The sequence below is a fragment of the Carettochelys insculpta genome, chromosome 10 (assembly GCF_033958435.1).
Source record: "Carettochelys insculpta isolate YL-2023 chromosome 10, ASM3395843v1, whole genome shotgun sequence".
NCBI classification, from domain to species: domain Eukaryota; kingdom Metazoa; phylum Chordata; order Testudines; family Carettochelyidae; genus Carettochelys; species Carettochelys insculpta.
This window is the reverse complement of record NC_134146.1, coordinates 6,919,162-6,944,143: the sequence shown is the minus strand read 5'-3', so window position 1 is coordinate 6,944,143 and position 24,982 is coordinate 6,919,162. Positions and strand designations below refer to the sequence as shown.

General features: G+C 46.8%; 1 protein-coding gene across 3 annotated transcripts; it reads left to right on the top strand.

Moving 5' to 3' along the window:
• Positions 1-2,589: 2,589 nt before the first annotated feature.
• On the top strand, positions 2,590-24,695 carry AMMECR1L (AMMECR1 like). 3 transcript variants are annotated; one of them, XM_075004228.1, is made up of 8 exons: positions 2,590-2,848; positions 4,676-4,782; positions 7,692-8,136; positions 17,509-17,619; positions 18,210-18,324; positions 19,086-19,176; positions 20,456-20,552; positions 22,780-24,695. In XM_075004228.1, the coding sequence occupies exons 3-8, from the start codon at positions 7,730-7,732 to the stop codon at positions 22,889-22,891; spliced, it is 933 nt and encodes a 310-aa protein (XP_074860329.1). In that variant the 5' UTR covers positions 2,590-2,848; positions 4,676-4,782; positions 7,692-7,729; the 3' UTR covers positions 22,892-24,695. The 3 variants fall into 3 exon arrangements, with proteins under 3 accessions (XP_074860329.1, XP_074860331.1, XP_074860330.1); XM_075004230.1 differs by having other exon boundaries at positions 22,644-24,695; XM_075004229.1 differs by lacking the exon at positions 4,676-4,782.
• The last annotated feature ends 287 nt before the right edge of the window (positions 24,696-24,982 follow it).

Below are 24,982 nucleotides of genomic sequence, written 5' to 3'. Positions count from 1 at the left end.
GTCTCTGTCACTTCTATTCTGGAAAAACAGGTGACCTTCCAAAGTGAAACCATTATTCCAGAACTCACTGTTTTCTACAATAGAGTTCCAGGAGAAGCTATGTGGTCAGTTTCTCCATGCAGACCTACCTTACTCATCTGCTTAGTTTTACATTTTTAATCCTATCAAAATCAGCATCCAAAGACTCAGGCAGCTCTTAATTTTGCAGGAGCAGGATCTTATTTATATTAGGCCATAAATCTGCAGGGTGATTAAGGCAAGAGGCAGGGTCCCAGTCTGCAAGAGAATTCCTTTTCAAGGATAGACCTTTCCAAAATTTATTATTTATTATGACATCCAGTTACCCCACACCCCCACTTTCTTTTTTAAATAAAAAAGAGGAGCTGCTACTCAGCTTGCTCTGTGCCCACTACCTCTTCCCACAGCTGGGGCTGCCAAGGTTCTGGTACTCAGTACCAGCCAGAACCAGTATAAAGAAAGCATAGATTACTACCTCCTCTGCCTTACTATCTTCTTCCACTAATTTCTGGAAGACCAAGAAGGAAATGGGGAAAATGGGTAGCCTTCCAAACTTGGTACAAAGACATTTAGGTTAGTGAATGAATGAAATTACTATTCTCTGTTATAGCCATGTAACTGACTCTGCATCACTTTAGCATAAATGGCAGACACTGTGCAAGATGGGCTTTTCTCTGTTCAGAAATGAGTTACTTTTGTGGCAGTATAGGAAGTTTATTTGCTTAAACCAGTAGTTTTAGTCCCTCACCTTCATAATTCAGGCCTTGTCTACACCTACCTACACGACCAATCAGCTTCAGCTGCACAAATACCATAGCTGAAGTTGACACATTGCTGCAGCTTGTATACAGTAAGGCCAATGGGGGCTACTCTCCCCTGCCATCAGCACTGGCTATTCTTCTGTTTGTACAGTACCAGGATCAGTGAGAGTGAGCTCAGACTGATGTATTTCATTACAGTAAAAGTGATAATTTGACAGCGCATGGATCAATTGTTAGTGTGTCAATCCACTACGCAATGGAGACAAGGCTTCCTCAAGAGCAATTCAAAAAAAAAAAACACATTGTGCCATCTGCTTCACTGACAAGCCTTTCCAACCTGAGTAAGTTACTTGCAGTATGTGAGCAGAGCAAAATCAGGGACTTTATAGCTGCTTTCTTATAACAGTTCTAGTAAGAGAGGCCAATATCAAAGTTTCAATAATTACAATAGCTTGTACTACTTTGTCTCCCCATCTGATGAGTGCTTTAAATACACTTACTGTCTCACTCCTACTCAACTGTCAGATGATTATTACTGTATATTTTGTAATCATAAAACCCTGAAGTCAATCACCCATAACACAAACAAAAGAACAGTGACTGGTAAACCTGCTCCTCGTAAAGAGTAAGGGAAATCAACAAGAACTCTTGCTCACATCCCCCTCCTGCAGTGGAGAAGCACGGAAGCGCAAATTGAGGCACACTGACTCCAGCTACATAACTAAGGCAACTGGAGTGGCTGTATCTTAATTTGACCTTCTCCATTGGTGTAGGCCTGGCCTGTGTACCTACACTAACTCCCGTCCACGTACCCTGTGCAACTTCACCTATGCAGACACTCACCGCAGCATCTGCCACAGGGTAAGGCCGGCGGGATGCGGCTCTCCCCTCCACCCCGGTCACGCTTCCCCTGCTGACGCGGTGCCGCAGTGGAGGGCTGAGCGCTCACAGATGGGTTTAGTGCATCTAAGCAGATGCGATAAACCCGCAGCAGGTGGGCGGCGGCAGCTCAGACCAGCCCTAAGCCGAAGGCTTGGTCCACCCTGGCGATGCATAACGACCCTGGCAGCCAGGAGAGCAGGAAGCAGCCGGCGGGGCCGGGGAGAAAAGAGACTGGGCAGGTGCTGGGGAGGCGGGAGAGGATCCGACCCCGTCTCCAACACTCCCGCGATGCCCGCGCACCCAGCGCTCGGCGGAGGGAGCGCACCTGTGAGACGGCCTGGGGCTTTGCCGTTGGGGAGCGGTGGCGGCACGAAGGCGCCCGGTGCTAGGGTGCTGCACGGCAGCACTACCCTGGCAGGGGCCGGCGGGGCGCGGTAGACCCGGAGCGGTGTAATTCCCGCAGCGGCCGGCGGGAGCCCCAACATGGTGACTGAGCTGACGCTGAGACGCCGCCAGAGCCACGAGCAGGCCCGCATAGCAGGCGCCCAATCAACACAGCGTAGCCACCCCAGCGCCCGTGTCCTAGTGAGCTCGCCCTGCTACGGCCCCGCGCGCACCACTATCCAATGAGAGAGCAAAATTCAGACCGCGTGAGTCAGGTTCCACTGTCAGCCAATGGCCATGCCAACGGTTCGCCCCTAGAAGCTTTCTAGCTCCACCCCTTGCATTACAACAGACACGTATAAATTACGTCATAAAGGGGCGTGGTCTATGGGCGTCACATGATGTAAAGCGGAAGTATTTTGCATCTATGGTTTTTTGTGACAGATTGTCTTTTTTTTTTTGGTGGGCTGAGGTTGCAGGGCTGATGGGATGCTGGCGGACTGTGTACATTCTTCCCCTATTACCTCACTGTCAGGCAGGAGACTGCTGGGATAGCGGAGGACTCGGGTGCTGCCTCCCTCCCTTCCAGCCCTCCCCTCCAGCCCCTGTGCCCAGCGGCTCGGGGGATTCCTCGTCCCAGCTTCGCTGCGCGGCCCCCCCGCCCCGCCGGGCCCGCTTCTCCGGGGAGCCCCTGCCCAGCCTATGGCTCCATGAAGCGGGCGGAGGCGGCGGAGGGGAGGCGGCGGCGGCGGCTGGGCTGAGACGGCAGAGAAGCCGCGTCCGGCGCCGGGCGAGAGGAGAAGGTGGGACAGTCCCCGGCCAGGCCCCTCAGCCCCCCAGCGCGGCCGCCGGACCCCTCCCGGCGCGCGGGGCGGAGGAGGTGAAATCCCCGCCCGGAGCCGGGACGGGCGGGGGGTCCGCGTGCAGCCCCGCGCGCCCTAACCCGCAAAGTTCAGCGCCTCGGGCGCCCCCTGTTGGCGAGAGGCAGCATCGCTGCCCAGTCAGCCCCTGCCCGACCCCCTGCTGCTGCCTGCCCTCCCCGTCCCTCTTCCCCTCTCCTCCTGCTGCTGGTCACTGCCTGCCCTACCCCCTTCCTCCCCACTCTGCAGCTGCCTGCCCAGCCCCCTCCTCTGCCCCCCACTACTGCTTGCCCCACTGCTGCTGCTTGCCTGCCCAGCCCCTTCCAGTCCCAGCCCCTGACTACTCCTGCCCTGCTGCTGGTCACTGCCTGCCCTGCCCCTGCCATCCCATTACTGCCTGCCCAGCCCCCTTCCTCCCCCTGGCTGCTTCCTGCTTTGCTGCTGCTGCTAGTCACTGCCTGCCTAGTCCCCTTTCTCTACTCTCCATCCCCATGCTGCATCCTGCCCTGTTGCTGCTGCTCGTCTCCCCTACCTGGTCAATGCCAGCCCAGCCCACTTCCTCCCTCCTCTGCTCCCTATCTTTCCTGCTCTGCTGTTGCTGGTCACTGCCTGCTCAGTCCCCTTTCTCCCCCAGGCCTCTGGCTGCTTCCTGCCCTGCTGCAACTCACCTCCCTGGTCTGGTCATTGTCTGCCCAGCCAGTTTCCTCCCCCCCCCCACATCCCTGCTGCTTACTGCCCTGCAGCTGACCTCCCCTGCCTAATCACTGCCTGCCCAGCCACCTTCTCACCTCCATCCCCGCTGCTTCCTGCCCTGCTGCTCACCTCCCCTTGCCCCTTCAGCTGCCTGGCAGCTGCTGCTTATAGTCCCAGTACCTGGTCAGCTCCTGCCCAGCCACCTTCCTCCCCTCAGCCCCCTGCTGGCTGCTGCTTTCCCTCCTAGCTGGTCACCTCCTCCTGCCCCATCAGCCCCCAGCCTGCTCACCTCCTTTCACCTCACCTGTCCTCTTCTGCCCCTGCTTGCTCACCTCCTGCCATCTGAGCAGGTGATGAGGCGATTGGTGACCTGTCACCTTCCTACCTACAGCCCCCATTGGCCACGTCCTGCCCTCCTATCGGGCCACCTGCTGCCCCATCATCCCCTCCCTAGTCACCTCCCTTCCCACTTGCCTGATCTCCAGGCTCCTAATCTCCCCCTCCCCCTTGTGACCTCTTTCCCTTCCGATGTGTGCCTTATTGTCTCCCAGGCAATCTCCCCCCACCCTATTTTCTCTCACTTGCCTTGCTGCTACATGTGTGCCATTTCCCCTGTCCTATCTCCACCCCACCCCAGCTAGTCCCTGCAGGTTCCCCACACATTTTGTTTTGGGGTAATTAGAGTGACTGAAGTTTGTTGAAAGTAGTCGGTTGCTCTGTGTGTCTTGCCCTTTCCTGAGGGGGTGGGAAGGCAGTTCCTGGTCGAGGCAGAATTTAAGGTGAAGTTGTCTGGTATTATATCAAAATGTTGCCTCCACTAAAGCATCTGGTCAGTGCATGCTGACTTTTGCATGAATTTGTAGTCTACCCAGACAGCAGCATATGCAAGAGGTCCAGGGAATGTGACGATTGATAGATATCCAGTCTTTGTTAGCCACTTCATTTGATAGGCCTGGTGGCTAGTAATGCTCTCCTCTCCAGTCTTTAGCTTATGTGAATCCTTTTGTGCAGTCCTTGTCTTCTTTCATAACTTCAGCCTGATCTTTAACACTCAATCCCTGAAATCCTCCCTTTCAGATTTGGGGAATAGGAATGGGACCTGAGAAAAGAGAATTCATTCCTGATATAAAGTAGCTTCCCCCACAAGCTGCTGCTCTCTTGGCAATACAAGCTTTCTGCTTTCAGTAAGTATGACCTCATACTAACATAACATCCTAAGCTCCCATCTCATTGCACTAACCTATATTTCTAGCCCGGAGACAAACATCCTACCAACACCCTGGGGTGCTAAAGTTGTCTTGCTGGATAAACTGAAAGTGTTTCTGTGGCTTGTCAATTCAGTGTGTCATAAGCTAACCTTGTGGCAGGGTGACCAAGTGTTGTGTAGTTAAGGGATATGGCAGTCTCAAGATTCTGTTGCCCTGAAATGTTTCTCGAGCACGTCCTGTTAGTCTTCCTGCTTCTCTCAAAAGATAAAGTCTAACAGGCGAAGGGTAGGGTATCAGTGTGATGAATTTAAGAGTGATAACGTGAGAGCTATGTGGTGTAACTTGATTCATTTCTGTTACACTAGTGTCCAGAATGATGTTCCTTTGTGCCTCACAAGCACATTAAAAGGTGGCTCCTGCTTTGAAGAAAACTAGTGCCTTTATCTCTACCAAGGCAAATCCTAGATTAGGTCACAAATAAAAATTATTTTGGTGTCTGTCACTCTAATTTGTACAAAGCAGTTTGGGAGGATGTGTGGTTTTGAGCAGTGACCAAACTAGGACTGTGCTGTGAGGCCCTGCAGGTCAGGTTGGAGGTATGTTGGTCCAATTGTATGGGAAAAATGGCACATCACGTACCTGTATAATTTAGTCTCTTCGTTTTGCAAGCAGAAAACTCACTTTTTGTTTTAAAGCATGTGGACTCTCACCTCTTGCCCTAGCCAGATCAAAATGGAAAATAAATCACAGTGCTTGTAACATTCTTGGATCTTATGAACTACAAAAATAACTGTAGTTACTGACTGGAGACCTTGTTTCTGTTGCCATATTGTGAATTATGGCCCTGTAGTAACAAAAATGAAGAGCTGAAATTTGACCTTTGTAGTAATAGCACCTTCATTTGAACTGAAGGTTCGGTTGTGGGATGTGTGTAAGGAGTCCTAACCAGCTCATAAGTGATGCTGTTTGGATGATGCTGGAGACAGTCATTGATGTGTGCAGTTCTCTGCTGTTGGCAGGCTGGTTCTACCTGATACAGATACTCTGAAGGGCTAAGACCGTGAAAGACATCCCTTCCATGCCATGTTTCTCTCTGTCTAATGAGACAGCCTCAGAGCTTAAATGGTTGTTGCACAGACAGTGAATAAATGCACTCTTTTTTACCGAAGGCAATACAGCAATATTGTAGAGCTTCATCTCAACAGCTCTTAATACTGAAATCCAACTATATGACGCTTAAATACTTATTTCAGAGATCATTTTGTCAAATGTCTACCTAATATTCTTCCCTTGTATTAGGGCCTGAAGGAGGGAAGAATTAAGTCATCTATCTATTCCCCTGAAGCCACTGATGAATTCTGTCCCTTCTGTTTTAAAAGTCCTGCTCTTCCTAACCACAGTAATTGGAAATAGTCCACAACTCACAAACGACCTGAACCCAATCATATTCCATTTTGGGATCGCACAAGACTCCTGTGACAGCTGGAGCAATTACTTAGATAGAGCTTAAATTGGTCTTGGTTGTAGGTGAGAGAGAGGGAATTGTTATGTAAAAACAATCTAACCAGCAACCCACAACATTGGGTTTTTAACCTACCAGTATGTTTGTACGCTTACTTCGCCCACCACTTAAATATTTGGAAGTTGGAAGAGTGGTCCAGTGGCCAAAGTAGTGGCTTATCAAACAGAGACTGGGTTTGATTTTGGCTCCACCATGCTTCCTTTGTGACCTTGGGTAAATCACTTAGATGCTCTGTGCCTTAGTTCCACAATATGCAAACTGAGGCTGATACTTCACTACCTCACAGGGTTGTTGTAGGATAAAGTCCTTAAATGTCACATGCTCAGATACCATGGTGATGAGACCATGTACTTACCCTCAACAGTTCCTACGCCTGCGCATTCCTCACCCTTGTGCAAGTTGACCCTCAGTCATTTCCCGACTCTCTAGCACAGTTGCCCAGATCTTTGTGCCTCTTCCCAGGGTGTATGAGCCCCCACTCAGTTCTTCCTACCGACATATTGTGAGTGCACCAGTATTCTCTTCTGCATCCCATCCCCTTCTGGCCATTGTAAATTCTACCTCCTCCCGCATGGTTGGTAGGCAGTTTCCTTTATGCTGAGTACCGCTGTGCTTAAAACTATTCTCCACTCTAGATCCACCTACAGCCTTTCCTATCCAGGCGCCCTAGTTTGAGTCTCTATAGTTGGCACCATATGCTTCTTTCAGCAGGTTGTTCCACACCAGGTCACTGTGCAGGAGTCTGCAGTACTGGCCTCTTTCTGTAAACCAGTTTATGGTATCAGGCTCCTGTTTCAGTTGACATCTATAGACCAGACCTCACATGAATGAAGAGGAGGAAAGCCAACAGCCCTGCTCTCTAGAAACTTGAGAGAAGAGAATGTGGAACATATCCTCTAGGAGAGTGGTGGGAGGGGGAACCCACCACATGGTGGGCTAAACCACCATTAAGGGAGAGGCAGTAGCCAGGAGGTGGAAGAAGGAGCACTAAGGGAGCAAAGAGTGCCATGCTGGATGTGACTGGAGTCCCAGCACTTTTTGTTTCTGTTTTGTTCTTTGCGTGGAAGCCAAATGCTTTTTCTTGTATGGATTTGCCTATTTTTAAAATGTACAGTGACCCTGACCCATCACAGTAGTAGTGTAACCAGATGGAGATAGTGGCTTAGCTACACTTTCACTCTCCTCTGAAACATGCACTCCCTGTACAATAACTTGAGTGTGGTTTAATATCTGTGTGTTGCTCCCCCATTTTTCCCCCCAGAATTAACCTGCCTGATATTTTAATAGGGGAGAGGAAGACACTGTAGCTTATTTACCTAATGTAACAATGTTTTATATTGCTTTTTTATTTGTTTATTGCCAGGGTTCTACAGTGCTCTAGGCAGCAAGTGCTGAATCAGGATGGGAAAAAGACGCTGTGTTCCTCCACTTGAGCCCAAGTTGGCAGCTGGCTGTTGTGGGGTAAAGAAACCCAAATTGTCTGGGAGTGGAACACACAGTCACGGGAATCAGGCTACAACTGTGCCAGGCTCGAGTTCGGGTCCTCTTCAGAACCACCAGCATGCAGACGGGAGCAATGGAAGGGAGAATATATCTGACTTAACTTTGGGCTCTGCTAATTCCCCCATTACTCGAATGAATCCTACATCAGGAGCTCTAAGCCCACTCTCTCGGCCTAATGGAACTGGCAACAGTACCAAGAACCTTGTAGTGACAGCGGAGATGTGCTGCTACTGCTTTGATGTACTCTACTGTCATCTCTATGGTTTCCCTCAGCCGCGACTTCCTCGATTTACCAATGACCCCTAGTGAGTAACCTGGATGTGCAGGAAGAAACCTGACAGTCCAGCAGCCAGGGGATTGATGGGAAGGGAGAGGGGTTCTTTGGAAAAAAGGAAACTAGTGTTCAGGAGTACAAGGGCAGGGGGGCTAAATTTGTTCTAAGCTGCACAGCCACGTGGCTACACAGCTGGCTGGCAAGGACCATGCAGGCAGGGAGACCTATGCATGGCCCAGCCCTGCTGGAGCTGCTGTGGCCAGGGAGAGGTTTCCCTCCCCCAGCTCTGCCCTGCCAGAGCTGCAGGGAGGTGACTCTCACCCAGTCTTGAGCTGTCGCAGCAGGAGAGGGCTGTGGGAAGTCCTCTCTCCATGCCACAGTTTTGGAACATCCTGTACCTTGAACCCTTCACCCTTGACCTTTCCCCAGACCCTTCATCCCCAGCTGCAGCCTGTGTCCACCATATCCCATCCTTCTGTCCTAGTCTTGAGCCCCCTGCCACACCCAAGCCCTTCATGCCCAACCCCATCTCTGAGCCCCACTTCCTGCACCCTGAATCCCGTGGGGCCCCATCCCTGCCACATGTTACTTGCATCTTGGTGCACATAACATAATTTCTTCCACACATGGACATAAAAATTGGGGGTATTGTGCTGCTTGTAGGGTTATCTAAAATCAAACCACAAAAGATTGCCCATAAGTGGGGAGTAAAGCTCCCATCTGATTTGTTGTTGGACACAAGCAGACATTTGTGGAGTGACATTTCCATTTCTTATACTAACAAAGGGCAAGTTTTAAGCTTGGAAACACTCTGTAGGAAAAGCAGTAGGCTTGCCCAGAAGAGTGGTACTGCTTCAGCTTCCCACAGCCCTCTTTTGCTGTGACAGCTCAGGATTGGCTAAGAGTCACCTCTCCCCAGCCATGGCAGTTCTGGCAGAGGAGAGAAGCCTTTCCCTGGCCACAGCAGCTCCAGTGGGGCTGGGCCATGCACAGTCTCCCTGCTTGCATGGTCCTTGACAGCCAGCAGTGTAGCTACGTGGCTGTGCAGCTTAGAGTAAATTTAGCCCTCCGCCTTTGTATTCCTGAACCCCATCTAATGGGTTAGGTAATGCAACAGATCCCTTAACAAGATGTACAATCCTAGCTTGTAATAAAGTAGCGTAACTTCCCACTGTGATTTAATTCCTCAGTAAAATAACTGAATTATGCAGTAATCACCCTCCTAACACAGAGCAGCTTTAACTTGTGTAATATCTTTCATGCAAACTGTACAGAAGAGTTAAAATAGGGTAAGAGAATCAAAAGTGGTGTGGAGCTTTTCAGAAGACTTTTAAAATGAGATGGTAGGTTTAAAGATGGGAGCCAACGTTGTGTGTCAGGAACTACAGAGAGAAACGCCTTCATGCCTGTTGTACTGCTTTTGTGAGGAGATGAAGGGATGGGACTTATGCTTGGTGAGTAGTAGGAGAATAGATTGTGACAGAGGTTGGTTGAAGCAATTCAATATAAGGTTATTGAAAACAAGGGGCCCTGAAATAAAAGATGAGCCAGTTCAAGTTGGTTGTGGTTGAGAAAGTTGTACTTCTTTCCGTGTGTTAGAGGATGGGCAAGAGAGTGGCAATAGTCAAAGTGAGGTAATGAAGATTGGAAGGAGTAGAAGCAATGGTATAAATGGGCAATGTTGTGGAGATGGTGTTAGGCTGAAGATGGTCAACCTAGGCTAGGGAACATGCCTCATTAGTGGCTCTGCTTCATCTATGTGGGCCACAAGAATCCTGTAACCAAGATGGTCTCCTGGGATAGGGTAGTTTTGCTAAGTGTGCTAGCGTACCTGGAGTTTGTGGGGTGTGCCAGTTGAACTGTAGCAGTGCTCTGATTGGTTGCAGAGGGTGCACGTGGTTCTCGTAGTCAGTGTTGTGTGAAGTAAGTACACACCTCATGTCATGTGCCCCTGCTTTACCTGTGTGTCGGTTCAGTAATACCAGTAGGAAAAAACAATGCAGATGGAAAACAGTGGAGATTGGCAAACCTGAGTGTGGGCAATGGTAATAAAATGTGTTGTGGGCCACACATAGAACCCTCATGGGCCACAGGTTGTCCACCACTGTCTTAAGCAGATACACAGCTGTAGAAGAGGTTCTAGTTCAAGGATGAAACCATGCCTAGGGTTAAGGGTGTGTAGGACAGAGACAAAAGCCAAATTACTTCTGTGAGAATACACCTCAAGCACTTCCATCTGTGCAGTGTAGCTGAGGGCATTGAGAGGCCAAGCAAGCAGAAAATGTGTATGACTAAACACTATGGGTGTCAGTTGGTAAAAAAGGCAGATAGAAGTGGATGGTGAGCTGAGAAATGGGACTCCTACAAGAGGGGTTGTGGCACAGATGACCATCACCAGAAGTGAACAACAGTAAATTGGTTTAATTTCCATGTTTTAATTAATTCAGATTAGCATAAAATGTATGTAAAAGTATATCCACCTTTAGTAATAGCTAAGATTTTTATAGACATTGTAAACAACTGAATGGCATGAAGGTATCCAGTCAGTCAATATGTGGTGTCCATGTGGCAGTTGTTGTGTATCTGTGCAGTTGTCATCCTGTGAGAACTCTGGGTGCACAGGATATGCTTCAGGCTCCGTTATCTAATAGTATAAGCACAGTACAACAGAAAAATAATCTAGGCTAGACTATAAAATATTTGTTGATAATATCTAAATCTAAATGTTTCCAGCTTGAATGGGTCCTTGTCATGCCCTGGGATCACAGGATTTATTTATTTATTTAGTTATTTATTTAACAAAAGGATATATTCATCTGCTCGTTGTTTGTTGCTTGCTGCTTGGAACTGGAAGATTAGTTGTACTGTTTTGTCTGTTCCCAAGACAATAATGCAACTTTATGTTGTATAGCCTCTTTCACACAAACTGTCACAGACCACTTTGGAAATTACAAGGCACCATTAAGCTGATGTAACTTAAAATAATTCAAGTTTATAACAGTAATGTCGAGTTCTTAAAATTGCTGTTTTTTAACTAAGGATTTTTGTTCCTACTGTGATACTTATGGAGGCCCTAAAAAGAGCACAGGCCCACAGATAGGATGATATCTCCTCCTTTGCTTTAAGTGCAACTGCTCACTGTTCTTCCTTCAATTTGTTTTGCAACTAGCAAACACTCTGTCAGGCAAACACCAGGAAGAGCATAGGATAGGTTCCCTGTATGCGTCTATTTTGCCATGCCATGTCCTGAGACAGAAGTGTAATGGGCTGTGTAAACAAAGTGGTTTCAAATGCTCATAGCAATTAGACTAAAAATATGGAAGTAATTTGCAATGGTGTCCTTTACACTCTCTTAACTTATAATTAAGAGTTATAGGCTAGGGAGACAAAGGTATGCATTTAGAGTGACAAGGTCATGTGGAAGGTTAGAAAGAGAGATGCTAGGTGAATGGAGGGAATAGAAAAAGAGATGCTTTGGGAGCCCACCTGGAGTAAAAACACGGGGGGGGTCTTTTACAATGAGGGCAATTTTATTTTGGATTTTGAGCTAACTTGAGGAGCGAGTGGAATTGTTGGTAGTGATAAGGATATGGCATCTGGATAGTTAGGACATGGAAGTTATAGGAAAGGGAGTTCTCAGTGTGAAGTAGAAAGGACAAGTACATGGGTGAGAATTCTAGCTGGAATTAAGTAGGTGGGAGTGGGCAATCATTTTTGATGGGGAACTACTCCAAGATTTTGGAAAGTGGTCAAGGGCCACACTTTTCTATGGAGGATGCAGGGTCTGGATTGGAGATTGGGTGCAGAAGGGTGCTCAGGCTGAGGGACTGGGGTGCAGAATAGGGTGTGAGGTCTGAGAGAGAGTTTGGGTGAAGGAGGGGATTTTGACCTGGAGCAGGGATTTGGGACCATCAGGGCAAGGTGTGTGTGTGGGGGGAGTCCCTGCTTCTTGGCCCCAGAAGGGGCAGAGCTGTCCCCTGGTTCTTCCATGGGGCTCTCTGCACTATAGGGGTGGTGGGAGAGGGCTTCACATGCTGTTCTTGTCCTCACAGAAATCTCTCAGCTCCTTTTGGCCTGAAACCAGCCAATGAGAATTGAGAAATTGTGCTACCCCCCCACTGCCACCAGCAAAATGTCTGAGCTTCCATTGGCCAGTTTCTGACCTATAGGCACTGAGAGATTTTGCTGAGGGGCAGGAGTAACAGAGTCACCTTCCAATGCAGGGGCTGGCCACAGGATGGATTAAAAGGCTTGGTGGGGCAGATCCTGCCTGTGAGCCATACTCCCCTCTCTCCCCCACGATATAGGTAGTAAGAGATTGTGGTAGGTAGATATGCAGAGAGGGGAAAAGAGTTTGGTTGCAAATTGGTATTGAGTCACAAATAAATATAGAAAAGATGGAGTTAAACTTGATTTCTAGTCTGTTTTATGAAATGTGAATTAACTTGCCAATTAACTGAAGTAGTCTTTCCACCCTGGAGCTAGGCTACTGCAGGACCAGGCAGGTTGGCCATTCATCAGACTGAGTCTAGATGGCTGCCTGTTAACGTCCATCAGTTCTGTGGCTCAGTTTGCCTTATGAATAGATGAAGTGTATTAGAATGTAGAAGTGGTTCAAGACTAGTCCTGAAACTAATTATGACTGGTAAGCTAGACAAATGTGAAAGTAGGGGCCCTTGTTATAAAATAAAAGATCATAATTCTAGAAGAAGGGAAACAAATAGAACATGATAATCCAGTTCCTAGCTGGCTAATTAATGAAGCTTAGTTGTATTTTATGTCTCCTCTGGTACCAGTATACTTGTACCAAATTATATCCTTTTTTAGCGTCAACATGGATTTCTTCAAAACTTCTTAAAATAATCTTAATGTTCCTAAAAACAGGCACAATTGATACTGGCTGTGCAGCATCAGGAATGCAGGGGTTCTAAAAATTGAAAGCATTCTGAATTCAACTGTCCTGTCCACTTGATTATATTGCTATCAAGTTGATCCAAAAAGTGGCAACGCAATTCACTGCAAATATAAATTAAGGGTAGAAATATGCATCTTCAATTTCAATCCTAGAAGAGCAGGAGGTAACTGAGGGTTATGTTCTATCAGGCTTACATCTACACTATGAAATTAAGTCAAATTTGTTAAAGTCGACTCTGTAAAACAGGGTTTTATAAAGTCAAAGTTGAGTTTCCTCACCTGCCCACAAAGTAGACCTCGTGCATCCATGCTAAATTGCCAAAGTTCGACTGTTGCAGCAGTGCATTGTGGGAACCTATCCCACAGTTCCCTCAGCCCCTTGGCATTCTGGGTTTTCTTGCTGGTGCGTTATGGAGGAAAAAAATGCCCAGCAAATGGTTGTGGGTGTGTGATGTCATCTTCCCAGAATGCATTGCCCTCATTCCCCTCCCATTGAAAACAAATGGACATCTTTCTGAAGTCTCTTTGCCCAATGAGAGAAATTGTTTGAGTTGTCTGCATTAAGCCCCATACCTCCCCACACACACACAGAGAGCTGTTTCTAAGCATCCATTTCTGGGACTGTGCTTCATTCTGTCCCTTTTTAAAAAATAACCTGATTGTACCATGTCACCAGGTTGCTCAACTAATCCCTCTTTGCCCCCCAGTGAAAAAACCCGAATAGGTGGGCTTCAGAAGCTGAAGCCCATGATGCCCAAGTGGAACAAACTGGCTCCATGCGACTAGGAAAAGAGCAGTGGGAGCTCCGAGCTGACTGTACTATGTCCGCAGGTCACTCGGCTAATCTTCCCCCTGTGAAAACACAGCAAACAGGTGTGCTTCACAAAGTGCAGCACCCAAATGAGCTGTGGGTGGAAAGCAGGAAAAACAGTGACTTTTAAAAATAAGGGAGCACACAGCTGACTGTGCCGTGTCAACCAGTTGAAAACGCACCAAACAGATCACTACAGAGACTATGGCTCCCCCGAGCAACACACTTTGGGAAGGGAGAGTAGTGGAGAGTGTTAATGTCGTTTGCCGGGGTCCAGTCCTCTGGCATGTGTGGCCTCTGAAGGGCCAGCCCCCGAGTAACCTGTTGACATTTTTTGATCAGTTGTGTGTTTACGGGGATGGGGGATGGGTGCCAGCCCTGAAAATATTTGCCACCACAAGATCAGCCCCCCCCAGCGTGTGTGGTCTCTCAGGCTCAGCCCCAAAAAATATTTGCTGCTGAGGGGGGCAACCCCCAGTGCTTGGTGAGCCCCAGAGAATGTGCAGAAGCCATCACCCTGCGTAGGCCAGGATATGCAGCTGTCTGGAAGCATGGTCTGCACTGCACAGCCGGCACGTGGTGTGGTGGAGCAAGGGCTAGTCCATCAGCCGCGTGGTGCCTGTGGGAGAGGCGGGGCTGCCATGTACAAATGTGAAGCATGGAAAAGAAGTTTCTCGGCCTCTCCTGCTACATCATGTGCAGGGAAGCAGCCTTCACCCCATGCAGGGCAGGACATGCCGCTGTATGGTCCCCACAGCCAAGCCACCATGTGGAGTGGTGGAGTGGGAGGTAGCCTGCCAGCCGAAATGAGATCCTGGCTCTCCTCATAGCTCCATGCTGGGGCTCTCTTTCATGGCTAGATGCAATCGGCAGACTGATCAGAAAGAAAATTAATTCAAATTGTCAGGTGTCCTGTTCCCTACTTCCTGCACACATGGAGAGCAACAGACGAGAAAGCAGACAGAATGTACACGTTCTGGACATTGTGGGAGACGCCTGGAGGCCAATAAAATTGATTTAAAATTACACTGTTTCCACACTATATTAATTCAACCTTTTAAATTCAAACTTGGTGTTATGCCGCATTGGAGGATCAAGGTGAGAAAGTCAACTTTAGCGCCTGTTAAAATCAGCCTCATATTTTTTGCAGTGAAGGCAGTCACACTGTAAAATTGAGCTAAGTGCCTTAAAACTGACTTTATGCTCTAGTGTAGACAGAGCCTCAGCCATCTTTCAGCCTCTCCCTCTCTTTCTGTGCTTAACCTGTGACTTTTCTATTTGGGATCCAGGTCACATTAGTGAAGTAAAGAAGGGCCCCGGAGTGTCTCTGATTTGTGTTTCTGTGGTTTCAGATATTTACCAGATCACGCCAACTTTCCACTGAGTCTATAGCAGTCAGGTCGTCTGCCCATAGGCTGTTAAGTTCCCCGGAAACCACTTTTTGTGAATTTAGTGCCCCTCTATAAAGTCTGATATGTGAAACGTTATGTTTTTCTACACACTGGTTGCCAGTTTCAGTGTACAGTAATGGAATGAATATATAGAGTTAGTCTCCTCACAGTTCCACAAAGCATTGCTCATACAATCAGTCCTGTTTTTCGTTGCACTCTGTTCCAAACATCAGATTGCCAGTGGTTGTGGAAGAATTTTTCAATTTCCTGTTGGGGCAGATTATTCCACAGTTGCCACTTGAATCGGTCTTGCTCCTTTTCAAGTACTGTGGCAGGATACCCATGGTGGCTTTTCTGATCCAATAGGGCAATTCCATTGCACACCAGGATGTCATGGGGTGGTTTTTTTCTTAAATAGTGTTCTAAACACACACATGTCAGAAGTTTAGATGAGATAATCTCAAGTTTTGATTTGTTTTCCCCAAGCAAAATGATAGAGGTATTGAAAATCTCATTTGAGGGATCAACACACTCATCAGGATTTTGCTCTTCTATTTCAGTAGACAAGGCTGCTTCTGATTTTGAAACATTTTCAGGAACCAATTTTCTGCCTTTTCTTGATGAGAATTAATCCTTACATTTATTCATTTCCAACTACTGACAATGTATAGATTTTTCTTTAGAAAAAAAAATATTTTTCCTACTGCCCCTTCTCTTGATTCTCCACTTTTCATCTTTAGGTAAACTCAGTGCAAGAAATTCATATGTTACATTTGGTATCAACTAATCACCTGGTTTGAATAGTTAGTATCTCTTTAATTGGTTTTGGTTAGAACTAAAAGTGACCAATGACTGAATTCAGTGTTCTGAAGACTAGAAAAACAGGGTTCACTACCCGGCTTTATGCATAGCTCCACATTATCAGATGTCCTGCCCACTTTCTAGGAGTTCATTGCTTCTAGGAGACCTTCTAACAGTTGATGATTTTTATACCTCCAACAGCTACGTTCCACCCACTAATCACAACCTTCTCTCCAGCCACGGATGACTCCTTCCCTAGCTCGGGAGGAGAGGACAAGAAATGACCTACAGAGAAATAAGGCTATAACGAAACCATGATAATCTCATCACTTTCCTATTATGAAGAGTTCATTTACTTCAGAGATTGAAATTAGGCCCTATTATTTCTCATACTGCCCCCCCACCCCCAATACCAAACCTGTAAATATGTTAATGTAAATTCTTGGGGGAGGGGTGTAAAAATTGCAGTAAAACTGTTCAGTAGGAGAGAATCTCTGTAAATATACATCAAATGTAACATAGGTGAATGAAGTAATGAACAAAATCTTCCCTAGCCCTGGAGAATTGACTCACATGTCAGATCTTGCACATAACCCAGAAAAATCTAGGTTTGGTTTTTTTTTTCTTGGAGAAAAGGTTTTTCACCACCCTGGGCGCACTTTGGTATCCTTGCTATGACATGGTAAGGGACATGATAGAGGTACATAAAATTATGACAGGTGTGGAGAGGGTGAATAAGGAGAAGTTATTTACTTGTGCCATAATACAAGAACTAGAGGACACCAAATTAAATTAATGGGTAGCAGGTTTAAAACTAATTAGAGAAAGTTCTTCTTCACTCCACGCATAGTTAACCTGTGGAACTTCTTGCCAGAGGAGACTGTGAAGGCTAGGACTATAACAGAATTTAAGAAAGACCTAGATAAATTCGTGGAGGTTAGGTCCATAAAAGGCTATTAGCCAAGGGTAGGAATGGTGTCCCTGGCCTCTGATTGTCAGAGGCTGGAGATGGATGGCAGGAGACAAATCGCTTGATCATTCTTCAGTCCACCCCCTCTGGGGCACCTGGCACTGGCCACTGTCGGCAGACAGACTACAGGGCTGGATGGACCTTTGGTTTGACCCAGTATGGCCGTTCTTATGTTCAGTTTTAAAAGTACTCCATAAATGTGTAGGGGTGTGTTTTAACTCTGTTAATTTGTTAAGGATGTGTGTCTAAACTAATGGATAGTGCCAAGAATTTAGAGACTTGCACAGAGAGGCAGCCTGTGGGGTTAAGCAGCTCTGCTGCCCATACGAAAAGTTGATTGATACTGAGTAGAGCATAAAGAGAGGGAGGAAATGCCTTTCACAGAAAATGACTGGCTGACACATGGCACACAGGTGCTTCTCCGAGTTAGCGTACATTTGCTTTTTCACACTTTTTGCTGCTGTCCCCCAAGGCTGGGATTCTTTGAGACTGGAATGTGTTTGTTTGCCTTTTCAGTCCGCTTTTTGTGACGTGGAAGACGGGGCGAGACAAGCGGCTTCGTGGCTGCATTGGAACCTTCTCAGCCATGAATCTTCATTCAGGACTCAGGGAATACACATTAACCAGGTAATGACACTGAAAATGAAGTTAATCTGAGATTAACCAAACTTGCTAAAGACCTTGGTTTTTAAAGAGGATTCAACACCTCAGAGAAACTTCATTAGATTTATACCTCCGTATAACTTTAAACATTTTGTAATAAAAGAAATCTTCAGAGCTGTATGTCACGTTTTTTCAACTATCGTAAGAGGGACTTTGTGGACCATCTCTGCAACAGCTGAGACTTCTGTGACAGCTGGATTTTGCTTGACCTCTTAATTTTTTTAAAGGTAATTAACAAACTTATTCACATGCTGAATGTGCCCACAGCCTGCATGTTTTGGTGGTTAATTCAGTTTCAGTTCTCTTGCCAGAGGAACCATTTCTTTACAAATCCAGAGAGGCTCTGTTGTATCTTCTAGTTAACCATGTTGACGTCTCTGGATGCATAATATGAAGATAGCAGGGTAGGATTACGTATAGTGTCCTCCACATCTTGTGACAAGAGGAACTGTTTTCTGTAATCTCAGGCAGGTTTTAAATGTAATGACTCTTTGTGTCCCTGAAATACTGATGCAGTGTCTGGTTTAGGCGGTGTGTTTTTTGTCCCTCCATAGTGCACTTAAGGACAGCCGATTCCCCCCCCTGACCCGTGAGGAGCTGCCTAAACTTTTCTGCTCTGTCTCCCTCCTCACTAACTTTGAGGATGCAAGTGACTACCTGGACTGGGAGGTGAGAACAGGTGCATTTGGAACTCTGCATCACTCTCTCGTTCCGTTCGGGTTCGGGTTAGTACATGGTAATGTGCCTCCTTCATTACAAGGGTGTGTGGATGTTATAACTGAGTTCAGAGGAACTGGGAATGGAAAAGTAGAGGAGACAGGGCAGAAAACAGTTAAGTGACAAACGAATAGCCCAGACATGGGTGGGGAGGGATCTGACTGGGGGGGTTAAGAGAGGTGAGGATGTGGCTGATTTTATGGGGATCTAGAAACAATTTGGTGGACGATGAAGACATTGGGTGTTAGAGGAGGATATAGTTTAGGGTAAGGAGACAATCGATGCCGGAACACTCGAGAGACAGTATGTGGAAATGTGTCCTTCTTATAAGGACAAATAAAATAGGGGAGAACTGCCAAAGTATGTGGCTTTTGGGTGTAGTCTGCTGGGGTGTGATTTTTCCCCTACAGGGACTCATGGCCTGGCTGGCCCCAGAGAGGAGATGGGAAGCTCTTTGCCCTGTTAGAAGTCTGTGGCCCAGTTTGACTCAGGACAGGAGGCAGGAAGACTGGTTGTGCTGGCCTGAAAGAAGAGGCAGGGGGCCATTTGCCCATTTGGGGAAGCCTTTAGTTAGGCTGGCCTGGGAAAGAGAGTGCCTGGCAGGCATGTGGCCAGACTGGCACAGTAACGCATTATGCTTTGGTGAAGATAAGTCTGTAAGGGATTCAGTCCCAGCAAATACCTCTTACTTGGCTTTTCATTTCCATTTGTAGGTTGGGATCCATGGGATCAGAATAGAGTTCATCAATGAGAAAGGTGTCAAACGTACAGCCACGTACTTACCTGAAGTTGCTAAGGAACAAGGTGGGTTCCTTAAACTGGCAGCTTATCTTGTCATAGACCTGGCTTATCTAAAAGAAAGGCTTGTGTGTCTGAATTGCACTGGCTAAATAAGACCTTCTACTGGAGCCACAAGCACACCAGACATACTGTAGATCACTGACACACCACACTGCTGCTGTCACAATTTCTTCTGGTCCTGCTTCCCCGTCCACATACACAATTGAGTCCTTTAGGGTGAAAAGGAACCCAGGCTGAAACAGTGGAGGATCTTGAAGTTCGGCACTTTCAGCTTTATTCAGCAGTGCATGTTTCTTCTCCCATGTTTTTCCCAGCAGCCAGGGTAGTGAAGGCCATGTAGCACCAGACCTCCAGCAAGCAACGGGGCAATGTGGGAGGGGGGCCCCCACTCTCTGCCCCTGGAAGAGGCAGAGCCAAGAGCAGAAGAGTGGGGGCCAAGGGCAGTCAGCAGTGCTGACCGCACCACCCACTCCCTCGCAGCAGGAACAGCATTGCTGCAGCCCTTAAAAGGGACCTGGAGATCCAGCCACTGCTGTTGCCAAAGTAGCAGTGGTGGTGGCCAGAGCTCCAGGCCCCTGTGAAATGCCAGGCCCGGGAGCAACTTCCTCCTCTGCCTCCCCCCTCCCCCAGTCAGTGGGTCTGCCAGCAGGAGAGTCCCTTTTCCTACTCCTCCTTGCTATGGTAGCTTCCTGTAGGTGAGGGCAGGCACTCTGAGCACAATTCCCACTGCGCTAGTAATGGCCACCAATGTAATTGCACAAAATATTGCCTCCTTTTCTCCACTTTGCAGAGCTGAGTTGTTGTGTCCTGCTAGCTGTGGGGCAAAAGAATAAGATAGGCTTTTTAATTCTGATCTCACACAGCAATGCACTGTGCTGTCACTAGACCATTGGGCTGGTCCAAATGCATCTCTGTAAGAGCTAGGTATTTTAGGGTTTAATCAACTAAACTTGAATGGCCCATGAAGAAATGGGTCACAGTCCATGCAGCTGTAGCAGGGTGGAGATCTTCCCAGAAGAATACTAAGCTGCTATATTACACAAGTTACAGTGCCCCTAGGATTTAAAGAGGGTTAAAGTGTGTGTAGATAAGTGTGCAAGTTTGTAACCGTGCATGTCCAGCTCACGCAGTATGTTTATAAAGCTCAGTCTGTAACCTGCTCTGTGTTTAGTTTTCTGTCAGTGCTGGTCTTCCTGTTTTTCTACAGCCCTGCTTGTGTCTCTGTTCTCTTTGTAATGTGGCTGTACACGGAAATAATAATCCCCCTTGCTCTTCTCAATAGACTGGGATCAGATCCAGACCATAGATTCCTTGCTCAGGAAAGGTGGATTTAAGGCTCCGATTACCAGTGACTTCAGGAAAACAATTAAACTCACCAGGTAAGCTGACATCTTTGTAGTTTTAAATTCATCAGTTAGTGTATTATTGGTAGAACCCTGCATGCATACATAGTTTGTATCCATATCTGCAAAAATGAGACATGGAGATCTGGAAATGTGCAGGCTTCTGGATGCAAAATTTACATCCATATTTGCATCTGCAAAAATGAACCACACATACCCACATCCATATGCATGGATGCAGATACCAAGGATTTGCAGGGGTCTAATTATTGTTTCCAAAAGCAATTAATCCCTCTTCTGCTTGCCTTTGATACCAGTATTGACCTGCCGTGTTCAAATCAGAGGCGTAGGTTGAAGGCCAGCATTGCTGTAGGTGAGGCAGAGAGCTTATATTGCAGCAACACAGTGTAACATGTTCCGTTCATGCAGAAGTTACGGAGATGGGCACCTCCAAGCGAGCAAATTGCAAATGAACTTGACATTTGTCAAGGAGATTAAACGAAATAGAACTCACTGAGCTAAGGTAAGATAGGTACTTCTCCACAATGAATCTCTCCAAGTCCATCTGCTACTTACTTTGATGGTATATCTCTGAGGAAGGAAAAGCTGCTCCCAGCTGTACTGCTGGCTGTGTTCCTTTTGTGTTTATGAGGAGGAATCCTGTCTGCAGGATATGGGTGCTGAGAAAAATGGGAACATTCTGCTTCTTCTCTTGTAATAGCATCATTTATCATGTCAGCCCTTATCTGTCCCTAGGGCAAGCAAGTAGACATGTGCTGTACTAGCAGAGGAAGGGATGGGATGCAATGAAGTTTGATTAAAACCAGTGATAATACGGACTTGCCTTCTGCTGTGATGTACATAAGTAAGATGCTGTGCTTAGAAGCAAATCCTTATCTGTTGTAGAAATTCACAAGTTTCCCAAAAGGGACCCTCAGATTTTCTGGGTTCTGATGGTGCAACATAGAGTAGCTATGCACCAGTCTTCAAGAAACCCTCCTTTACTTGGAATCTTCATTAGTCATTTCATAAATGTTCCAAGTGTATTAAAAATTAAACTGAGGCTGGCGGTGAATTACACTCTAGGGTGAATAGATTCTAGTGTTTGTCTAAAAGTTTAACTTCTCTGCTTACGGTAAACAACTTGCACCTCTTCTCAAAGCAGACACATATAATAAAAGTGCACTAGCTGCATGTTGCCAGTGTCCCAGATTACCATTTTCTGTAACGCTCTAGCTGTGATTCTTTCAGTTCTCTTGATATTGAAACATGTTGTCCTGTTAAAAAACCACCTAATGTGTGCAGGAAAGTGAGCGAGTGGGAAGACCTTGCATAGTCTGATAGAAACAATATTCTATTTATAGGCAACAAATATCTTTACCAGTTGTTCAGTGCTAACCTAGCCCGGGTCACTTGTGTCCTCTCTTGAATCATGGGCCAAAACTTACGTGGATGCCTTAAGTTAGATCACCTGAATTCATGTTGAGGTACCTGCATGCAAGTGACCTGATTCTCAGAGGCGCCAATGGGGAATAGCTCTGTGCGCTACAGGGAAGCTGTCTGCGAAGGCACTGCCCACCGTTGCTCCCTTTGGCCAAATCCTGCACCCTTCTTCCACCCAGATCCCTCACCCCTACCCTGCCCCTGCACTCTCCCTTCCAGACTTCATACCATGACCCCCAGCTTGCTCCTGTATCTCCCTCCCACCCAGACTCCTCACCCCTAGCCCACTCTTGCACCCTCCCTCCTGTACAGATCTCACACCCTCAGCCCAGCCTGCTCCCTGGCAGTCCCTGCCAGTGCACGGAATTCCTCATTTTTGTCCCCACCCCAGATCTAAGGGGACCACACAAAATCTGCTAGCCCCAGTCCCTCTAGGTTGCTTGGTAGGGCTTGATAGAGCTTGAGAATAGTGTGGGGAATGTCTTTTTTCTCTCTCTTTCTCAGTCGGGAGGCACATCTGTGAGGGTTTGTTGCTGGGAGGCTTTTTGCTTCTCACTTGCATGTGGCCCCCGACCCCAAAAAAGTTTCCCCACACCTGGCTTATAGGATGGAAGAATGAACAGATGGATAGACACACACAGCACTTCAGCCTTTCACTGTGACCTCACAACTTATATTTTTCAGGCCCTGAGCCCATTTTGCTCTATATGAGTCAGCTCAACCCTTGTGCAATATAAATTCAGATAAGTACACACTTGATATTTTTGCTGATGAATCTCGTACCCTAGTTACTTCCTGTTTATTTCCTGTTTCCTCCCAGGTACCGCAGTGAGAAGGTGACAATCAGTTATGCAGAATATATGGCTTCCCGTCAGCATTGTTTCCAGAATGGCACTCTCCATGCCCCGCCCCTCTACAATCATTACTCCTGACACACGGCTGCATGACCAGTCCCGCCCCCCAGTTGCCACTAATGGCTATGACATCATTGGGGCAGATGCCTCCTCTTCTTGGTCCAGTTACTTCTATTACTGCACCATTTTATGATGCTAGCTTCCGTTGCCAAGTCTGCCTTCCAGCTGACCTGGGGGGGATGATGTGAGTTTGACAGAACTTCTGGGGCCCAAGCCTTATCTCAGCCTTCCCTCAAAATGGGGGTGTCGTTGGATTGGGGCTCCGTGACTAGGAATTGCAGTGAGGTGTGGAAGACCTCTGGGAGTGAAAGTGCCACTTCAGATTGCTCTGTCCTTGCGTGTCCTATGCTCTGGAAACTTGAATTGTTAATTATGAAAGCCCCCCAGATCAAGTAGGAGCGTTCCTCTGGCAGTCTGGGCAACGGAGTTCAACAAAACGTTTTAGGTTATTTTAAATTCTTTTTTTAATCTCTGGTATTTGTTGTGTATCAAGAGCTGATTAGTCCCCGCACATCACAGGTGGACGTCGTGTTAAGGGGAGGGTTGAACATCTGGATGGCACCTCCCCCACCCCCCGCCTACTTGATGGAGACCATTTAAAGATGTGAACGCCCTTGGGCTGATATTACAGATGAAACCATTGTTTAAACACACCCCAGAAGGCTTCCATTCTCAGATACCACTGTCAGTTGAGTTCTCCAGTATTCTTTTTCTGTTTCCTTTTTCAGTTCACTAGTTTAAACAATGTTTTATGACATAGCCTGCTAATGAATAGGAATGGTGAGATACGTGAGTCTGCCTGGAAGATCTCCTTCCTATTACAATGAGGCTTCCTTACTGCCTTAGACACTTGTGGAGGAGTCTTTGCTAGATTAGGGGACGGAAGGGGGCTCTTGCCAGGCATTGACTGCCATTATAGAAGCCAATCTGGTGCTTGGAAATTGTTTAAGTCAAGTAAACACTCTGAGGCGTTCAACGGGACAGTCACTTTTTCTGGGGTGGCTACTGATCTGATCTAAGAGATGTTGATATTCCACTTCAAGGCAGGTCTATAGAGTAAAGCTATGTAGGTTAGCTTGTAAATCATTGTTTAACACAATTCAGTCATTGCCACATCCAGCAATTATTTTAAATCCCCATTTTATTCAAACCCTATTAAACCCTCTGTGTTTCGTATTTCCTCGCCCATCACTGCTGATTATACAAGGTATTTGCTACTAAATGGAAGCATCTTCTTATTCAGGCTGCATACTCCTCCTACCCACGTCATTGAATGATGTCCTGAATGCTGAATTATGGCACCTCTCAATTAACGAGAAGGAGTTGGAAAATGATTATTCAAGCTTCTTACAAATATTTTGGTAATTGGCAATGATGGTCAAAGAAAACACAGATTAAAAGCATAGTGGACTAATGGATATTTGGCTGCGTATATCCTCTAAAATATGTACTGTAATGCTGGCTTTTTAAACTGGTATGCCAAGCCAGAAATTTACACGAGTTCTCTCTTTACGTGGGAAGCGGATCTGTAAGAAATCTCAGAAGTGTGCATGTTCCTTCGAATTCCTCAAAAGAAGTGAACAAAACTCTGCAGTTTTGCTTGTCAGTATCATGTTGTGCTGCTCCTGAGAGACTAGACGGGAGGGAAAGGAGGGGGTCCTATTTCTGGATATCTGTGCAATATCGTCCCAGCTTTGCTTCTGTACTGGGTCATTCTTACAAATTGCCACATTTCCCTTGTGATGTAGATGAACCAAGTTTGAAGATGAAGGGATTGTTTCATGATTTCCTGCTGCTGAGAATAAATCAGTCTTGTTACAAACTAGAGTGATTTGTAATTACTCTCCTAGGTGCCGTGAACTCATGGGGAGAGGGCAGGGTCTCGTTTGGACATACCATTCACCTCCACCGTCAATCAGTATTGATACATAGGGCTACCCTCATTACTGTTCAAGTGTTCTATGTTAGAATCTGATTTCTAAAGATTTAATAAAGCAAAACAATTGGTGCTAAAACTTCACCCTGGAGCATACTCAGCGAGACTGATCATGCTGGTATAGAGTGCCAGGCTGTTCACCCCTGGTTACTCTAGCAAGACAGGTCATGCAG

What these genes read in the sequence shown, in the direction of transcription:
- AMMECR1L (XM_075004229.1), top strand. Translation starts at nt 7,730, where the DNA reads ATGGGAAAAAGACGCTGTGTTCCTCCACTTGAGCCCAAGTTGGCAGCT. An exon ending in AGGGAATACACATTAACCAG is followed by an intron (nt 17,620 to 18,209) that starts GTAATGACACTG and finishes GTCCCTCCATAG; the next exon opens with TGCACTTAAGGACAGCCGAT. An exon ending in GTGACTACCTGGACTGGGAG is followed by an intron (nt 18,325 to 19,085) that starts GTGAGAACAGGT and finishes TTCCATTTGTAG; the next exon opens with GTTGGGATCCATGGGATCAG.